The sequence below is a fragment of the Vigna angularis genome, chromosome 4 (assembly GCF_016808095.1).
Source record: "Vigna angularis cultivar LongXiaoDou No.4 chromosome 4, ASM1680809v1, whole genome shotgun sequence".
Lineage (NCBI taxonomy): Eukaryota > Viridiplantae > Streptophyta > Magnoliopsida > Fabales > Fabaceae > Vigna > Vigna angularis.
In genome coordinates this window covers 39108930-39126773 of record NC_068973.1, presented here as the reverse complement: position 1 = coordinate 39126773, position 17844 = coordinate 39108930, and the positions used below count along the sequence as shown (strand labels likewise).

The window sequence follows — 17844 nt, the reverse complement described above, 5'->3', positions numbered from 1 at the left end:
CAAAATTCAAGTTTTGGTATTTTCTAAAGCTGCAATTTCTTGATCCATGGCATTTCTCCAACAATCATGTTTGATGGCTTGGTTATAGGTTTTAGGTTCACTAACTTGGGAAAGATTAAGGACATATGATTTATGAAGAGATGATAATGCATCATATGAGAGATATGAAGAGATAGGATATAAGGTACCTGTGGATGACTAAGTGGCAGAAGAAGTAGATAACATGTTGCAATGATAGTTCTGCAGATAAGATGGTTTATGTTTTGGCCTGGTTGATTTCCTTTGTGGAGTAGCAGTGGCAGGTTCAACAGAAACAGGTTGAGAAGGAGGAGATGTAGGTGGTAAAGAGGGTTGATCAGTAACTTCTGAGAAAAGAGGTGATGGAGAGGAAATGATTTTGGTGACAGAATCCAAGGAATTTTGTGTATCAATAGGTGAATGCTTGTCACTAATAAGAAAAGGAAATATGTTTTCATAAAATACTACATTCCTTGATAAAAAAATTTCCCTTGAGTTGAAATCTAACAAAAGGTAGCCTTTCACTCCGATTTTAAAACCAAGTAAAACACATTTTCTTGCACGAGATTGAAATTTTGTTCTATGAGCTTGAAGAGTTGAAGCATAGCAAAGTGAGCCAAAAACTCGTAAGTAAGTAATATTAGGTTTAACATTGTGTAACAGTTGAGATGGAGAAAAATATGCCAAAACTTTGGAAGGTAAAAGATTAATGAGTTGCACAACATAACGAACAGTAAAAGACCAGAAAATTATGGGCAAATGGGATTGAAACATTAAAGATCTAACAACATTGAGAATGTGTTGATGCTTTCTCTCAACAACTCCATTTTGTTGAGGTGTTTCAACACACGATAATTGATGTTGTATCCCTTTTTGTCTATAAAAATCTATCATTGCAAACTCATTACCATTATCTGATCTAATAGCTTTTACATCAATGCCAAATTGTGTTTTGATATAAGAAACAAAGTCAATAAGTTGTGATCTTGTATCTGACTTACTTGCCATCAATTTAATCCATGTGAATCTAAACCTATCATCCACTATAGTTAAAAAATATTTGAAACCATCAACAGAAGAAGTACCATAGGCCCCCAAATATTAACATGAATTAAATCAAAAGGAGCTTTTGAAACAGTAGTACTTAATTGAAAATGCAATTTTCTTTGCTTAGAATAGTGACAAGTATCACAATGAGTGTATTTTGTATCAGGTAAAGTGGCATACATGGTATGTAGTTTGATATAACAAGAAGAAGAAGGACGCCCTAGTCTAGAGTGTCAAATATCTATAGAGTTAGGTCTTATTGTAGAGCAAGCAATAGAATTCTCAGGAGTAATAGCAGTTGGTGAACCAAGGGGTGCGGATGCAGGAACTATCATGACATACAAGCCATCTCTTTCTTCAGCTTTCCCAATCATCTGCAAGGTTGACTTGTCCTGTATTTCACATGAAAATTCAGAAATGGTAATTTTACAAGAGAGAGATTTAGTTAACTTTGTAACCGAAATAAGATTGACTGAAAAATTAGGAACAAATAAGACATTATGTAAAGTAAGGTGTGGGCCAAGAGAAACTACGCCAGAAAAATGAGCAAATGAAGAGTTCTTATTGGGTAGAGATACTGTAATTGGTGAGATTCTATGATAAGAAATAAAATGAGACAAAGAACTGGATATATAATCAGTAGCACCTGTGTCTAGAATCCATTGGGAATAGATATTACCTTGATCCTGAGAAGAAGTATAAACATTATGAGAACTCACTAGACCAATAGAATGCGTGACTGTGGGATTAGATTGAGGAAGAAGTGCCAATAGACCATGAATTTGCTCTTGAGAAAGTCCTAGAGTTGAGGAATGTGACTGCGCCTGAGAATTATTAGAAGAAGGAACAACGGTAGATGCCATTGATTTTTACAACCTCAAATTGGACAAAAATGGCAGAACCCGAAACTCCGAAAACTCCTTCAGATTCCTCAAAAATCAATCCAGGTTACGAGAGATGAAAACCGGCTTGTAGAGTGAGGTTTGCACCTCACTTATATATTATAATTTGGTCTTATCTCTAGTCGATGTGAGACTTCCAACACACTCCTTTCTAGGATAGGCTCTAACTTGGCTCTGATACCATGTTAGAAATGGACTTTAAGTCTAACTCAATCCCACAAAATCGACTTGTAGGGTGAGATTTGCATCTCACTTATATTATAATTTGGTCTTATCTCTAGTCGATGTCGAACTTTCAACAATAAAAATTGACTGAATTTTATGTTTTCTTTATACATAAAATAATAGCGACGTAGACGTTGTATGACTAAAGTTTTATATTGGTCGGTGTTGGAACAGAACCGTTGGAATTTTTATGTTTTGGGTGATTGTAAGTGTATTTTTTGGGTATGCTAATTGTTGTTGAATATTACGTGTGGAATAATAAAGGATGAGAAAATGAGCTGGTTTTACAGGTATACATAGAGGAGCGAGGGTTGAGGGTGACACCATGCTTAAAGTGGCACACTACAAAGATGAATTTATGAGCTGCCACTGCCACAGATTGTGGGGTCCATCAGTGCCCCTAATGGGCCCCACCATATCATTGAGACTTAGCTTTGAGCCATGTGATGCAGGACACTAACCTAGCTGGATGTGCCCAATCTGTTATCCCAATCCAAACCTTTTACATCATACTCTTGCTTTACCTGAATCGAAAAAAAAAAGTAATTAAGACCACATTTTCAAAATATAACATAACCCACCAACAATCTATTCCTAATATATTTTTACATTCTCTCTTATAATGTCATTTTAGATGTAACTTTATTCTTGATTTCTAAAGAGATATTCACTTTTTTATTTATTATAACGCATTTTAATATTATCTCCATTTTTCACTTTTAACTTTTCAATATATATTTTTTCATATACAAGTAAGAATCTAAGTTTTTAAATAAAAAAAGAGTTTTATTATAAGGAAAACTATTGAGCTTCTCATACCAGATCGTTTGGTGCAGTAAATGACTAAAATTTTGGGTCAAAATACCACGTTACATTTAATTAGTAAGAAAGTTGTATAAACATTTTTTTAAAAATATTTACCATCACACAATCCTAAAATTATAATTTATCTATTTAATTGATTCATAATAATCACGATTTTAATATATATGTATAAATTCTTCACATTAAATACTAACTGCCTTGTTGTTTAAACATTAGAAATGCCTTTTTTCTTTAAATTGTCAAAGGAAAAAGAATAAGATGAGTTTGGTTCAGTCTTTTTTATGAAGTCACTTAAAAAGGATAAATTAATTCAATCTTTTTTTAAATGGTCCATAAATTACAACCTTTTATTATCATAATATCTTTTTGTCCATATCGGTCTTGTACTGATGTTTTTTTTTCTTTCTTTTTAGTTTAAATTAGTATAAGATTGATTGGGAGTAAAAATATGTCATTAGATCCAATGAATGTGGTAAAATCGTATGTAAGACTATATCAGGATAAGTTAAAATCAAACACTAGAATCTTATAAATAATTTAGTGTCTCAATTTAATTGTAAAAAACGGTTAAAGTCTTGTGAATAGTACGCACTTAAGATTAGGTACTTAAAATAATAATAATTTTTTAATTTTATAATATAAATAAACCCATTTTAGATCAGACAACATAGGTTGTAATTTTTAACTCAAATTAATTTACGTATTTTTAAGGTGAATATTTGACTAACCTTATTTTAACAATCTTATTATTTGGCAGTAGTTGACCCACAGAATTTAACTATAATATATAATTACACTAAATATATCTTTAATGGTAATCTTAGTAATCAAGTAAAACTGTATGTATCTCACAGAAGCTCCATATGTAAATTTATGAAGTAACTACTCTTTATTAAATTACAAAACAATAACGTCATGTTTATTTATTTTAATTGAACTTCTCTTTTTGTTTCTTTATTATTGTCTATCATGTCTGATTCGTGTAAATAATTGTTTTTAAAAATACTAAAAAAGTATAATTATAACATGTAAGATTTGATATTTGAAATATTAAATATAAAACATTATTTAAAATATTTTCAACTTAAATGTCAATCTTAATCCGTGCTATTGTTAATTTCACGTGAAACAATTCTTTGTCTTATTTTCAAGTATCCTCATTTTTAAATCTTTGTTATTATTTAACTGTTGATTTTAAAGGTTCAAGAGATAATATTAGTTATTTTTCTTTATTTATATTCTTATTTATTACTTAACAATTACGTTATATATATATATATATATATATATGTTCATTGTAAAAATAAAAAATAAAATAGAAAAATTTATAGATATGTTAAAGTAAAAAAATATTAAACGATAATGAAAAGAAGACAGATTATCTTTTCATAACAGGCAATCTTGTTTGAATGAAATAAAATATTATAAAAAATAATTTTCTTTAAAAAATTTGGCACATTTGTAGAGTTACTCGTAACATAAAAATAAATTCATTAATGAGAGAAAGACAAATTAAAAATGTACCAGCATGTACATGTTAACGTGTACCCAGATTCTACGATAGAAAAATCTGGGGGCATATATAACATAAGTGCGTGGAAGTAGGATGAGAAGTTAAAAGCATAAAATGTTTTTCACCAAGCAAAGACGGTGAGAGAAAAAAAAAAAAGAAAGAAAAGAAAATGAGAAGGATGTACATATATACTATGGCACCTGTGAAATGTGGACGTGAGTGACGATGACTGGGTACCGGCAAAGACGCAAACCTCCCTCCTTTCTCTCCATAATGGTGTCTGTATGTGGTTCCGCGTCACGTGGCTTTGTGCGTTGCGTTATTCCTTTTCCTACCTTTGTTCTCAAATCCACATCCCAACTAGATTACGTTAGCTTTCCTCCATTTTCTCTCCCTTCATCTTTTTCAAGCTCTGCCCCTTTCATTTACTTTTTCATTTTCTTCAATGTAAAAAAATTAGGTGAATTCATCTACCATTTTTCTAAAATTTGGACCACATCCAATATTCTTTTTTTTTATAACTTTTTCAAAAGTAAAAGAATAACTATAAATATACCCCCCAGTTTGGTTTATTAATAACAAATCAAGAGTTTCTTTAGTTTGGTAATAACATAAAATGTTTACGCGTAACCATTTCTCTTAAATATATATACTGTTTGTGCATATAACGTGTAGGCTTGAGAGATGTATTTTTCTTACTTAACATGCTCTGCTCGCTTGTATTCTTAATCATGACAGGTATATGCAAAAGACACGTTTAAATCTGATCATAGGAAGTATATGCAAAAGACACGTTTAAGTTAAGAGTAATTTAGTAAATTGTTTAATATAATTGAATATTTTGGGTCTAGTCGTTTTTGGTCTTGACTTTATATTTATAAATCATCTCATGGATTTTAAACTAGCACAAATTCAATAAAATAAAAATAAACTTACATTTAAACTCGATTAGTTACTAATAAACGGTTTATCAATATTTTTAATCAGATATCTTTGATTATTTATCGTCTGCTCGATTATTGGTCCAATAATAACTTAAACGCTGATTCAATTATAACCCAACATTGTTGATGTAGGTCATTAATGTTAACCATTCGATATATATTATATACTATACATATACAATTAGGTATTTCATTGCTATATTATTTATTAAAAAAAATTAAGGTAAATTTGTCTAATGCATGTGTATATAAGAAACAGTATCTGTCAAAAGAGTTTAATCAGTTAATTACTTTGTATAATTAATGCCTAACTTTCTGTTAAGAAATAACTTTTTCGAATAAAAAAAAACAGTTCTTTTTATTTTCTTGGCGTTTTCTTTCATTTTCCTTCTAGTTAAACAGGTAGATGAAATACATTATTATGTATATTTAAATTAATGACGTTAATATTTGAGATATCTATTTAATGGCTTTTTAGTTGGACGTACGTACTAATGGGACAATTAAATACGCTTTCATACACTAAAATGATTGTTTGGTCATTAAGAAAATGAAGGTGTGGGTAAAATGGTAAAAGCGGGAAGAGAAACTTTGATGCGGGAGTACAGTTGGAGAGGGTCGTTGTGGAGGGGTAAATTGGGAAAGAAGGTGAGAAAAGGTTGAAAGCACGCGACCACAATGCAGTGAAGGTGAAGGGAAAATGATGGTGGTTGTTGTTCTTACAGATGCCTGGCGCGGCTCGCTTATGAGACCCTTTCGTTTCCACAACTACCCTTTTTCCCACACGCCCTCTCTCTCCACTTCTAATTATATTGCTTTCTCTCTCTAACATTGTCGGAGAACACACACTCTTTTTTTTTCTCTCTCTCTCTCTTCTTCACACTTTCTTTCTCGAGCAACTGAATTCGTCTCCGATTCGCTCTCCTCTGCGTCTCTCTGTTACAACGCTGCTTCCCCATGGAAGCAGGGGAAGATTGCTGCGTTAAGGTCGCGGTCCATGTTCGGCCACTCATCGCCGATGAGAAGCTTCAAGGATGCAAAGATTGCGTCACCGTCGTTTCTGGGAAGCCGCAGGTTCACTTACTTACTCACTCTCAGCTCAATGCTGTCGTTTAAACTTCGCCATTGGCGAATGTGAAAATGAACAGAGCGCATTGTCGTTGACTGTTGACACTGTTTGAGTTCCGCTGTTAGCTACTATTAATTTCCTCTTACGCGAGAGATCTGGATCCGAAACTGCTTACGTTATCAAACATGTGTTACAGAGTTTGGAATTGGAATTACTTTTGTTTGTGATCTGACAAACTTACCTAATTTGGATATTTGACTTGTGTCTATTTCTGACTCCTGACATTCTAGCCTAGGCTTGATTCGTAAGTTTCTGAAACGTTATTTTGGGGAAATAGACAGGGTTTGTTTTTGGTAACTATATTTCGACTAGTGTTTTCAATGAGAGAAGGAGAAGAAGGCTTTTATCCAGTTTTACAGTTTCACCTTTTTTTCGTACGATCCATAACCCGTCAGTTACTAAGATACAGTGTTTTAAACAGTACACATATGTGTGTGTATTATGATAATAATTCGCCTATTCTTCTCAACTTTGGTAAGGCACACTAATTGAACATGATTCATTAGCAAGGGCAGGGAGATTTAGGAAATAAAAATAGCTCTACAGTTTCTCTGTGTCATCAGAACCTCGGTTCAGTTGCTTGCTGCATTATTTTTTTGCCTTTTTCTCGGTTTCCAATTTAAATTTGCACTGTATGCATCGTGTCTGATATTATCATCTTCATTTTTTTTTCTGTAATAGTAGGTCCTAATTTCGTCTTCTTATTAATAAAGCTATTACAGTGGAATATGTCAGTCATTCTCTTATTTTCAAAGAAATCTAGCAGCTAGCGTTCAGTATAATTTTCATGTAACTTACATATTTGCATAGACCCAAACTGCGTATGGTTTATTTTCAAGTCACTGGGACTCCATCATCGGAAAATGAACCCACTAATAATAATAATAATAATATATTTTTAAGTGGCTAAAAAATTGGCTGGGGATTCATATGCTAATAATTGTTACCACAATACAGGTACAAATTGGTGCTCACTCCTTTACATTTGATCATGTTTATGGAAGCACTGGTTCTCCCTCAAGTGCCATGTTTGAAGAATGTGTTGCTCCCCTTGTTGATGGTTTGTTTCAAGGATATAACGCTACTGTTCTCGCTTATGGTCAGGTATACTTACTATGAAAGTGAACGGAAGTTACATGCCACTACAATGGTCTCTTTTTGCATTTTACAGTTTCAGTCTACTGCAGACAGGTTCTGGGAAAACGTACACCATGGGAACTGGCTTTAAAGATGGTTGCCAAACAGGAATAATACCTCAAGTTATGAACGTTTTGTTTAGCAAAATTGGGACCCTAAAGCACCAGATTGATTTTCAGTTGCATGTGTCTTTTATTGAGGTTTGTTGATCAGTTCATTATTTGCAGCATGAGTTTCATAATTTGATTGTTCTTTAGTTAATGAAGCTAATAAAAAATTTATATGTTAAAAAACATTTAGATTAAGTATTTGACAATAACCTTTAATTGTGAAAAGATTCTTAAAGAAGAAGTAAGAGACTTGTTGGACCCCTCGTCCATGAACAAACCAGAAACTGCAAATGGACATTCAGGAAAAATTACCTCTCCTGGGAAGCCACCAATACAAATTCGTGAGACATCAAATGGTGTCATCACCCTTGCAGGATCCACTGAAGTCAGTGTTACAACACTAAAGGAAATGGCTGCTTGCCTGGAACAGGGATCATTGAGCAGGGCAACTGGGAGCACAAATATGAACAACCAATCCAGGTAGACGATTCATTTTTCTTCTCTTCTTTGAACTACCTATAACTAAATGTTAAAATTGGATACACCTTTAAAGTGTGCCGGCTGTTTTTAAGCATCTGACGGTAAGGCTGACTTTGTAATAAGCCATGTAGAAATGTTTTAACTTTTGGATCTCTGGTTACCAGTGAATAGCTGAATAGTTAAATTTCTATGCACTAAATGCAAAAATCTGACACTGTCAATCAAACATAAATTATCGTTTTTATAACTTTAAAAACAGTTATTATAAAAGCCTATAAACTTATTATACACAACAGTATGTGATTGAATGATAGTGTGAAAGACTTTTACATCAGAGCATACAAATTTTACTTCGTGGTACTAGTCTATGATAAAAAAAAATGCCTTAAACGGCTGTTCCTGTTTATTCTACTGGAGTTTTATTACTTATTCTTCTTTTTATGTAGTCGATCTCATGCCATCTTCACCATCACCCTAGAACAAATGCGAAAGCTGAATAGTCCTGGTGAGAGTGGTTTAAATGATACCATGAATGAAGAGTATCTTTGTGCCAAGTTACACTTAGTAGATCTTGCTGGATCAGAACGAGCTAAAAGAACAGGGTCTGATGGTCTGCGTTTTAAGGAAGGTTAGTTTGGGACATTTTTTTCACCTTAAGTTAAGTATGTTTTTGAGAAAACATATTCACCAGTCATTTAATCTTTCAAACAGGAGTTCACATTAACAAAGGCCTTCTAGCCCTTGGCAATGTTATTAGTGCACTTGGTGATGAAAAGAAGCGAAAGGAAGGTGTTCATGTTCCTTATAGGGATAGTAAGCTTACTAGGCTTTTGCAGGTTTGATATCTTTATATACACACCTTTCAGTTTTCTGTACTCACTTTTCTTTATTATGAAGTATGTGGTACTTTTTTTGGATAATAATCATTGTGCCCTCTATTTGTCATTTCTCAAAAAACATCAACATATAATTTCATAGGAAGCTCTTTCACAGCATGAGCTTTAAACAAATACTGCCGAAACGAAATTCTGTAAGAATACAATATATCAAAGAAGGCTCCTCTGCCAACACCCCAAATCTTTCCCCAAAATATGAAGCCCCCTTCCCCTAGCACTCCATTTTCATATTATCGTTCCCTTGCATGATCCAAAAGTCCTCCATCTCCAATGTCCTTATGACAGCGCCCATTTTGTTAGATCTCTCCACTTCCTCTCTAACAGAATTGAGATTTTTTATTCCGAATTATGTCCCTTTTCCGTCCCTTGGTCAAATGGTATGTTGGGTGATTCTCAACTGAAATATTACAATTGCTTTTGTGAAAAGAAATAATTATTGCTAATAAAAGAAGACAATATAAAGTAAATATGTATGTAAAGTATTTTGTATTTGGTTTTCTTTGATATTACAATTGCTTTGCTGAAAAGAAATAATTATTGCTAATAAAAGAAGACAATATAAAGTAAATATGTATGTAAAGTATTTTGTATTTGGTTTTCATTCTTTGATCTTTAGTTTGATTATTTTATATTTAAAGATGAAAGTTAAATGATTCTGCAGGATTCACTAGGAGGTAACAGCAGAACTGTCATGATTGGTTAGTTGTTTCTCTTTCTTTCTTGTATTCCAATAACTTCTACATTTCTTGGGTATCTTAAGCGGCATTTGGCTCCAAAGAAACATTTCTAATCTTCAGGATGCCAATCTGTTTTTTTAGCCTTTTTAAATTCTTTAATCTTAATATTCCAGGGTGGCTTGATATGTTATAAATTATTAACAAATTTCATGATAACACATAAACTATGATTTTATGTTTTTCATTCTCAAACTTTTTCCTACTCTGGAAATAATTATTTTTCAGCAGATTTGAACTTCTTGCATCTCCTCTTTGGTAATAAATGATTGAAGGCAAGAATAATGATGCTCTGTTCTGTTTTACCGATTTCGTCCAAACCTTTCGTGTTTCATCTAATATAAGCTGCTGTTAATTTCTTCTTCTTCTTCTTACGTAAAACAATATTTCTGTCAGCTTGTATAAGTCCTGCTGATATTAATGCTGAGGAAACCCTTAACACTTTGAAGTACGCAAATCGTGCACGCAATATCCAAAATAAGCCTGTTGTAAGTATCTGCAAAAAAAAAAATCTGTTCTTTTCTTTTGGAAAAATTGAGATAATTTTATTTTGATTTATGTTTGCTTATTGATTCTTCTGTAGATCAATAGAGACCCCATGTCCAATGAGATGCTAAAAATGCGACAACAGCTAGAGTATTTGCAGGCAGAACTTTGTGCTCGAGCTGGTGGCTCTTCTGAGGAAGTTCAGGTAGTGGGATCCAGTTAACTTCAATCTTAAGAGATTGATGTCTTGATTACTTCAATATACTTCCTATAATGGGCTAGTAGTACCATGGATGATTTGCATTTATCATAAATATAATAATTTTATAACTTATTATATAGGTCCTTAAGGAAAGAATTGCTTGGCTTGAAGCTGCTAATGAAGATCTTTGCCGTGAACTTCATGAATACCGTAGTAGATGTTCTATTGCAGAACCAGGTGAAAGGGAAGCTTATGTATGTCTCTTACTTTGTCTTACTTTTCATATTCAACTAAGGATATTTTTCTCAGTTTCTGTTTTGATGCGTCTGTCCTTTCATCTCATCTTGGTATTCACAGTCCACTTAATGAAGTGAGTTCAGGATATTGGCTTGATAATGTATGCATGCGTGGTTTAAAACTATTTTCCAGGATGGTAACACATACATTGTGAAGACTGATGCAATTAAGAGGAGCTTACCTATCATAGAAGCTGAGTATCCAATGAGTGAAACAGTGGGTAAGCCTCTTCTTTGGCATTTCTAAAATATTGTTGCTGCTATTTAGTCAAATGTGGTTTGAACTGCAATGATTCAGGGTTTTATTTGCCCTTTTAGCAGGTGATTCTAGGGAAATAGAAGAAGTAGCAAAAGAGTGGGAGCACACACTTCTGCAGAATAGTATGGATAGAGAGTTACATGAATTGAATAAACGCTTGCAACAGAAAGAGGTTGTTGCAATGTCTACGTGAATGCATACCCGTGACACACTATGCATCAATCAGTAGTGTATTTTTATGTACCATGAGCAACTTCTTGTCTCTAATTTGGTGAACCTTATTATGAGAAACTTATTTCTGCTGCTTAATACTGTTTCCACTTGTGTTATACTTGAATCCATTTTTTTTGTAACTAAGTCACATATCTTCTTAAGGTTGTTATGCTACTGAAAATGATCAGATTATCTTATCATACGGGAACTTAATAATTTAACAAGAGAAACAAAAGCTAAAACATATCACTAAAGCTGTAAAATGTTTCTTTTACAACGTTATCATTATGCTCTCTTAGAAATTTCTTCCATGTCTTCACCTGTCGCGTATTTTATTTTATTAATTTAAATTTTTTTTATTAATATCTGGGCAGTCCGAGATGAAGCTTTTTGGAATATCTGATGCCGAAGTACTCAAGCAGCATTTTGGTAGAAAGATAACGGAATTGGAAGATGAGAAGAGAGTAGTGCAGGTTCGATATAAGTTACGCAAATTTATTTTACGCTACTTAAAAATTATATTGATTTGTGCACTTGATTTATGAATGCAGCGAGAGAGAGATTGTCTTTTGGCAGAAGTTGAAAATCTCGCTGCCAATTCTGATGGACAAACACAGAAATTAGAGGATATTCACGCCCAAAAATTGAAAGCACTTGAAGCACAGGTGCCTCCTTCTCAATTTTCGCATTAATATTTAAATTTATTTTCAGTTCCAGATTTAAATTGAAAGATATTCTAAATTACGAAAAAAATTTCAAAACCCTGCCCAAAAGATTATGGATCTGAAGAAGAAGCAAGAGAGTCAGGTCCAGCTTCTGAAGCAAAAGCAAAAAAGTGATGAAGCAGCAAAGAGACTGCAAGATGAAATACAGTGTATAAAGGCTCAAAAGGTTGACTGTTGTATTTCTTCAAATCAAGGTTATAAAAATCTCTTAATATATTATCTCTGTTATAACCTGAATAATATTGCAGGTTCAATTGCAGCAAAGGATAAAACAAGAATCGGAACAGTTTCGGCAGTGGAAGGCTTCAAGAGAGAAAGAGTTGTTGCAAGTATGACAAGCTTTTTCTTTTTTTCAATTAACTGAATAAACATCTTAAAATGCTTTATTTTTTTTTTCCCAAATTGAAATATTTTCTTCATGACTAATTTGATGTTTCTTTGTAAAATAATAAACATCAATTCATGCATAATTTAAAGTTTCAAGACCTGACTGCTCAAAAGTTTGCAAATAACAAATAAAGAAGTTAGATGTAGAGGCCATGATCACTTCATATATTTACTGTAAACATGATAATTGATCACTTTTTCTTTGCAAAACAGTTAAAGAAGGAGGGAAGAAGAAATGAGTATGAAAGACACAAGCTGCAAGCTTTAAATCAGCGGCAGAAATTGGCAAGTATTTCTAAGTTGTTTCATTGCTACTATGTTTTAGATAATGGTTTTGCTTTTCATTATAAAATTAATTTAATATGCGATATGAAATTGAGTTTTTATATGTTTGGCAAATTGGAGTGGTTTTTAAGCGTTTATAGGCTGGCCTCCCCTAAGCGTTTACTCCTGCAAGTATTTAAAATGTATGCGTACTTTTTAGCAATAGATACACTTTGAACTTTGATATTGACAAAATTGCTTACCTCAAATTATTAATAATTTTTAATCTTCAAGAATGATGATTTTGTTTACATTATGGATAAATATCACTGAGGAAACTGGTGGGACAGTTCCCCCCGGCCTACCCAGTGGCTTTATTTAGCAGGGAGTTGGGGAACTTTTTGCATGTGGCACGTGTTAATTACCAAGAGACTGTTAAAGTCTGCCTTTCTATTTTATGTTTGAGCTTTTTATTCAAATAAAGGTAATGAAAAGAAAAGAAAATATGCTATAATGCATCGAAGTCTTTATTCTGAACCGCAAGATGGAACGAATTGCCAAGGTAACCAAATTGCTGTTGCATGGTATCGTGTCAGTTAATTTAATCAATAATGCATAGTTATTTTCAAAATATTATTTCAAATAGGTTACATGTGAGAATGGTAACATAAGCAGATTTAGGAAACTGGTGCACTATCTTCGAAAACGTTTTCCCCAAAATAAATCATGTTTAAAAAAGAAGTTGAATGCATGCATTTCATAATGTTTCCTCGATCTTAAAATTACATACAGAAATTCAGTTCTTGTTTTTAAGTTGAATAAAACATATTTCTATTTTTGTGATTTGAAATTGTAAATCGAATAGACATGTGGTAAATTCTTCCGTTTATCTTTTCCGCTAAAAAGTGCATAAATCTTTGTATAGGAAAAAGGAAAAGATTCACAGAACCACAAATTGATGTTATTGTTGATTTTTGTGATTGTCAAGACTGATGCAAAGTGTGTATATATATTTCAGGTTCTTCAGAGAAAAACTGAAGAAGCTGCGATGGCTACCAAGAGGTTAAAGGAGTTGTTAGAAGCACGTAAAACTTCCGGCCGAGAGACTTCAGGTGTGATTTTTTTTTACGTGGACGGACGATGCTTATTTATTTATTTATTTTTATATATATTTTCATCCGTATGGGATATTAAAAGAATCAGGTGTGGCTTAAATGTGATGTGCTTTTGAAATGTCTAAATAGGAAAACAGTCCACAGTCCACTAATGAATTGCATGGTAGTATCATTGCATTTACTCTTTTGTTATTTTTCTAATTATTTTTCATCTTTCAGTTACAACGAATGGAAGTGGAACAAATGCTCAGGTAATGAGCTCTTCTTCTTTCTCTTAGATTTGCTTTAGTATCATGTGGTCTTAACAAAGTTTTTGAGCTTCATGTTTAGAGCAATGAGAAGTCTTTACAACGGTGGCTTGATCATGAGCTAGAAGTTATGGTAAAGGAGCACGAAGTCCGTTTTGAGTATGAGAAACAGAGCCAAGTGTATGTAACACACGTCCAGTACTTATTTTTGCTTCTGATTGATCTATATTGGATAGTCTATAATATTATGGTGCAATCTTCAGGCGAGCTGCCCTTGCAGATGAATTAGCCATGCTGAAGCAAGTAAATGAGTTTGCTGCAAAGGGTCTCAGTCCTCCAAGAAAGAATGGATTTGCCAGGTACTATTTCTTTTGAAAAAAAGTTAATTTAATTTGTCAAGTCTTCCTCTTAAGTTCTCAAAAATATTTGATCTTTGAGGTAGTGATGCATAGAATATATGATGGATAACGTGTTTTCCTGGCTGCTTTTAAAATTGTATTTCCCAGGGCATCCTCCATGTCACCAAATGCAAGAATGGCCAGAATAGCTTCCCTTGAGAACATGCTGAGTATATCATCTAATTCACTTGTTGCAATGGCTTCTCAACTTTCTGAGGCAGAAGAACGAGAAAGAGCCTTCTCTAATCGTGGACGCTGGAATCAATTGCGTTCAATGGGAGAAGCGAAGAATTTGCTTCAATATATGTTTAATTCTGTTGCAGATGCTAGGTCCTTTGACCTATACCTTTTCTCTCGATCATTAATTATATTTTTTTCTTTCAATTCTCTATAAATAAGATAACTAAACAATTTTCTAATTGAACAAGGCACAATTGTGATACTGTATACCGTTATGAATTTCTGTGTTGACAATAGGTGCCAACTCTGGGAGAAGGACATGGAGATCAGGGAAATGAAAGATCAAATAAAAGAACTCGTTGGTCTCTTACGGCAAAGTGAGATGAAGAGAAAAGAAGTTGAGAAGGAACTAAAAGTGAGAGAACAAGCTAATGGAAGCACACTGGCTACACCACCTTCGGTAAGACTTGCTACTCGGTGAGGCATCATATGCCAATAAGAAGCCTGTGATTTTGGGAGACATTCTGGAGATATACTTCGGTGCCTAAATATGGAATGAGTGCTGCTCCCTCGATGTGAACAGTGCAAAATTAGATTTAGGATTGGATGGATTTTATAACAGATTCAAGCGAGAATCAAATATGGTTTAAAATAAATATATAACTAATTGTTGAGTCGTCTGCTAACTAAGCCTATAATTAGGGAACAGAGGTACTTGAACTCTTACATTTTTGTGCTTAGTTATTGATTTTGAGTAGTGCTCCCGGCTGTAAGCAGTCGGCAAATTTTGGATTTAGGATTTGATGGGTTCTAGAGTAGATTCAAGCCAAAACCGACTGGGATTTAAAAGAATAATAATTGTTGTGTTGTCTGTCAAAGAGTCGGATCCAGGCAGCTGACTGAGTCGAAAAAAAAAATTAGGCTTATAGCAGTATTAACTCTGTTAGCGTACCTTAAGTTCTTCAGTTATTGGGTATCACATAAAAGGTCGTTAGTTCATCACACCTCTTGGTGACACGGAGAGACAAAATATTATTTGGCTGGATAGAGTCAAAGAAAAGTCGTATTCCACCATCAGCCACTCCCTATTTGTTGTTTTACAAGTGCAAAGCTTGACCAAAGTTTCCATCTTATTTTCAATTCCTCATTAACTCAACCGACTATGCCTCACGACTTGACCTTCTAAATCTTGACAAAATTATCAAAATACTTCTAAGGACTATAATATGAACAGAAGTAACAACTGGCTAATTCTAATCCTTGTACCTTCAAATATCAAGTCTAGTAATTTCTTGAACTAGTAGAATCAAGCCCAGAAATCGAAGTAAACCAAAATAGTGAGATTCTTTGATCTTTAGGCTTACACTTCATCGATGTTTCTGTTACCTGAATACAAGACCTTCGGTGCTTGATTAAAAATGAATTTAAGTTGAAGGTTAACATCTATTTAGTATAATTTTAAGGTTTATAGTAATTATTAGTAGCAAAGGACAATCATGTTACATTGCTTAAACTATAATTGAGGATGTTCTGATAGCTTCATACTTTATCATGAGTCAGAACTGTCTCCTCCATTAGGATTCTGCTAATTATTGTCTTGATGAATTGCAGCTGATATTTTGTGATGGTTGCAGCAAACTTTTGGTTGCGTTATTTTACTTTTGTATATCATAGCAGTGGTTATCAAGTTATTGCTTCCTTTGCAAGTAGTTAGCTACTTAATTTATCATCATTCAACTTCAACAGGGTGACTCCCCTAATCCATTGAAACAACAAGCTGAAGACATGAAAGGGCCTTTATCTCCAATGTCTATGCCAGTGCCTAAACAGCTAAAATACACGCCAGGGGTTGCCAATGGGTTGGTGAGGGAATCGGCAGCATTTGTAGATCAGGGTAGAAGGGTAAGTTAATCTTCATTCTTCACTTGAATCGGTTTACGGCTTTTATTGGGCACGGTTGTGAATTTACTGTTAATGTAGATGATACCCATCGGACACCTGTCAATGAAAAAACTAGCAATGGTAGGACAAGCTTCTGGAAAGTTATGGAGGTGGAAAAGAAGTCATCACCAGTGGCTGCTACAATTCAAGTGGAAATGGCAGAAACCATGGAGACTTTCAGAATGGATACGACATAGTGATGAGACGATCATGAGAACAAAACCACGCTCACAGGCTTTGCCACGTATCAGGTGATCTGTTTTAGGATCAGCCTATTCATGTGGCTCGGTATTTTTCGAACCACAAAAATTATCCTAGATACATGGCATTGGAAATAACAGAGCACTAGGTACAGGTAAATTAGTGATGACCATTCTTTTTTAAATTTGTCTTCAGTTAAAACTTCTTGCAAACCACTGCCAAACCTGTGGTCTCGAGAAAAATTGTATAGTCCAATATTCTTTAAACGAATACATATCCGACCTTTCAATTTTTCATTTTTGCTATATTTTGTGCTAATTATTAGTTATATATAACTCGAACATTATTATCCAAAAAAGTTTAGTATGGTATTGATCTGACATTCATCGTTTCTTGCAACAGTGTAATATAATTGGTTGCTGAAGCAATGTATATACCTGCCAGTCTTGAATAATGCTGTCCAGATCTTTGGAAATTTTGCCATAATTTTGTGCATAGGGATGATCTTGGAGGTATGTTGCAATGTAATGTTTGGACAGCGCACCCAAATAATGAAAAACAAAGATGTCGCTTGCTTGAAGACAATCGTAGATTCTGGACAGACAAACTATCTTGGAAAATAGTCTGTTCATACTAACAGTACAAGAAACAAAGGAAAGAATTTTTTGTCAAGTCTTGGGAAGCTTATTGTGTATGTTATTCTTTATTGCAAGCTCTTACGGTCCTATTGTGTTTAAGAAAATTGATTTTTGTTTATAGGTTCTATTTTGTAGCATTTGTCACATAACAGAAGGAAATTCCTGGGTAGTTTTTTAGTTCTCTAGTGCTTCGTGTGTGTAAAGAAAGTTAGCTGCTATATTGAAAGATATTTTACCATACAGATTGTATTATAATAACGTAAGCTACTGTTTCATCTTATCATCGTAAACCTCCTATTACGCGTACTGAATTAAATTGAGATATTAAAAT

General features: G+C 33.5%; 1 protein-coding gene across 5 annotated transcripts; it reads left to right on the top strand.

The window, feature by feature from the left end:
- The first annotated feature begins 6105 nt into the window (after positions 1–6105).
- Positions 6106–17793, top strand: LOC108343013 (kinesin-like protein KIN-4A). 5 transcript variants are annotated; one of them, XM_017581010.2, is made up of 26 exons: positions 6106–6548; positions 7561–7707; positions 7791–7940; positions 8077–8330; positions 8777–8958; positions 9042–9166; positions 9888–9924; positions 10357–10448; positions 10544–10651; positions 10789–10902; positions 11078–11165; positions 11266–11375; positions 11791–11889; positions 11968–12081; positions 12191–12307; positions 12390–12470; positions 12742–12813; positions 13811–13904; positions 14127–14158; positions 14238–14335; positions 14419–14514; positions 14662–14883; positions 15031–15193; positions 16480–16635; positions 16714–16925; positions 17278–17793. In XM_017581010.2, the coding sequence occupies exons 1-26, from the start codon at positions 6432–6434 to the stop codon at positions 17285–17287; spliced, it is 3090 nt and encodes a 1029-aa protein (XP_017436499.1). In that variant the 5' UTR covers positions 6106–6431; the 3' UTR covers positions 17288–17793. The 5 variants fall into 5 exon arrangements, 2 of the variants coding, with proteins under 2 accessions (XP_017436499.1, XP_017436498.1); XM_017581009.2 differs by having other exon boundaries at positions 11263–11375; XR_001833458.2 differs by having other exon boundaries at positions 6107–6548; positions 11263–11375; positions 16714–17023.
- Positions 17794–17844: the final 51 nt, after the last annotated feature.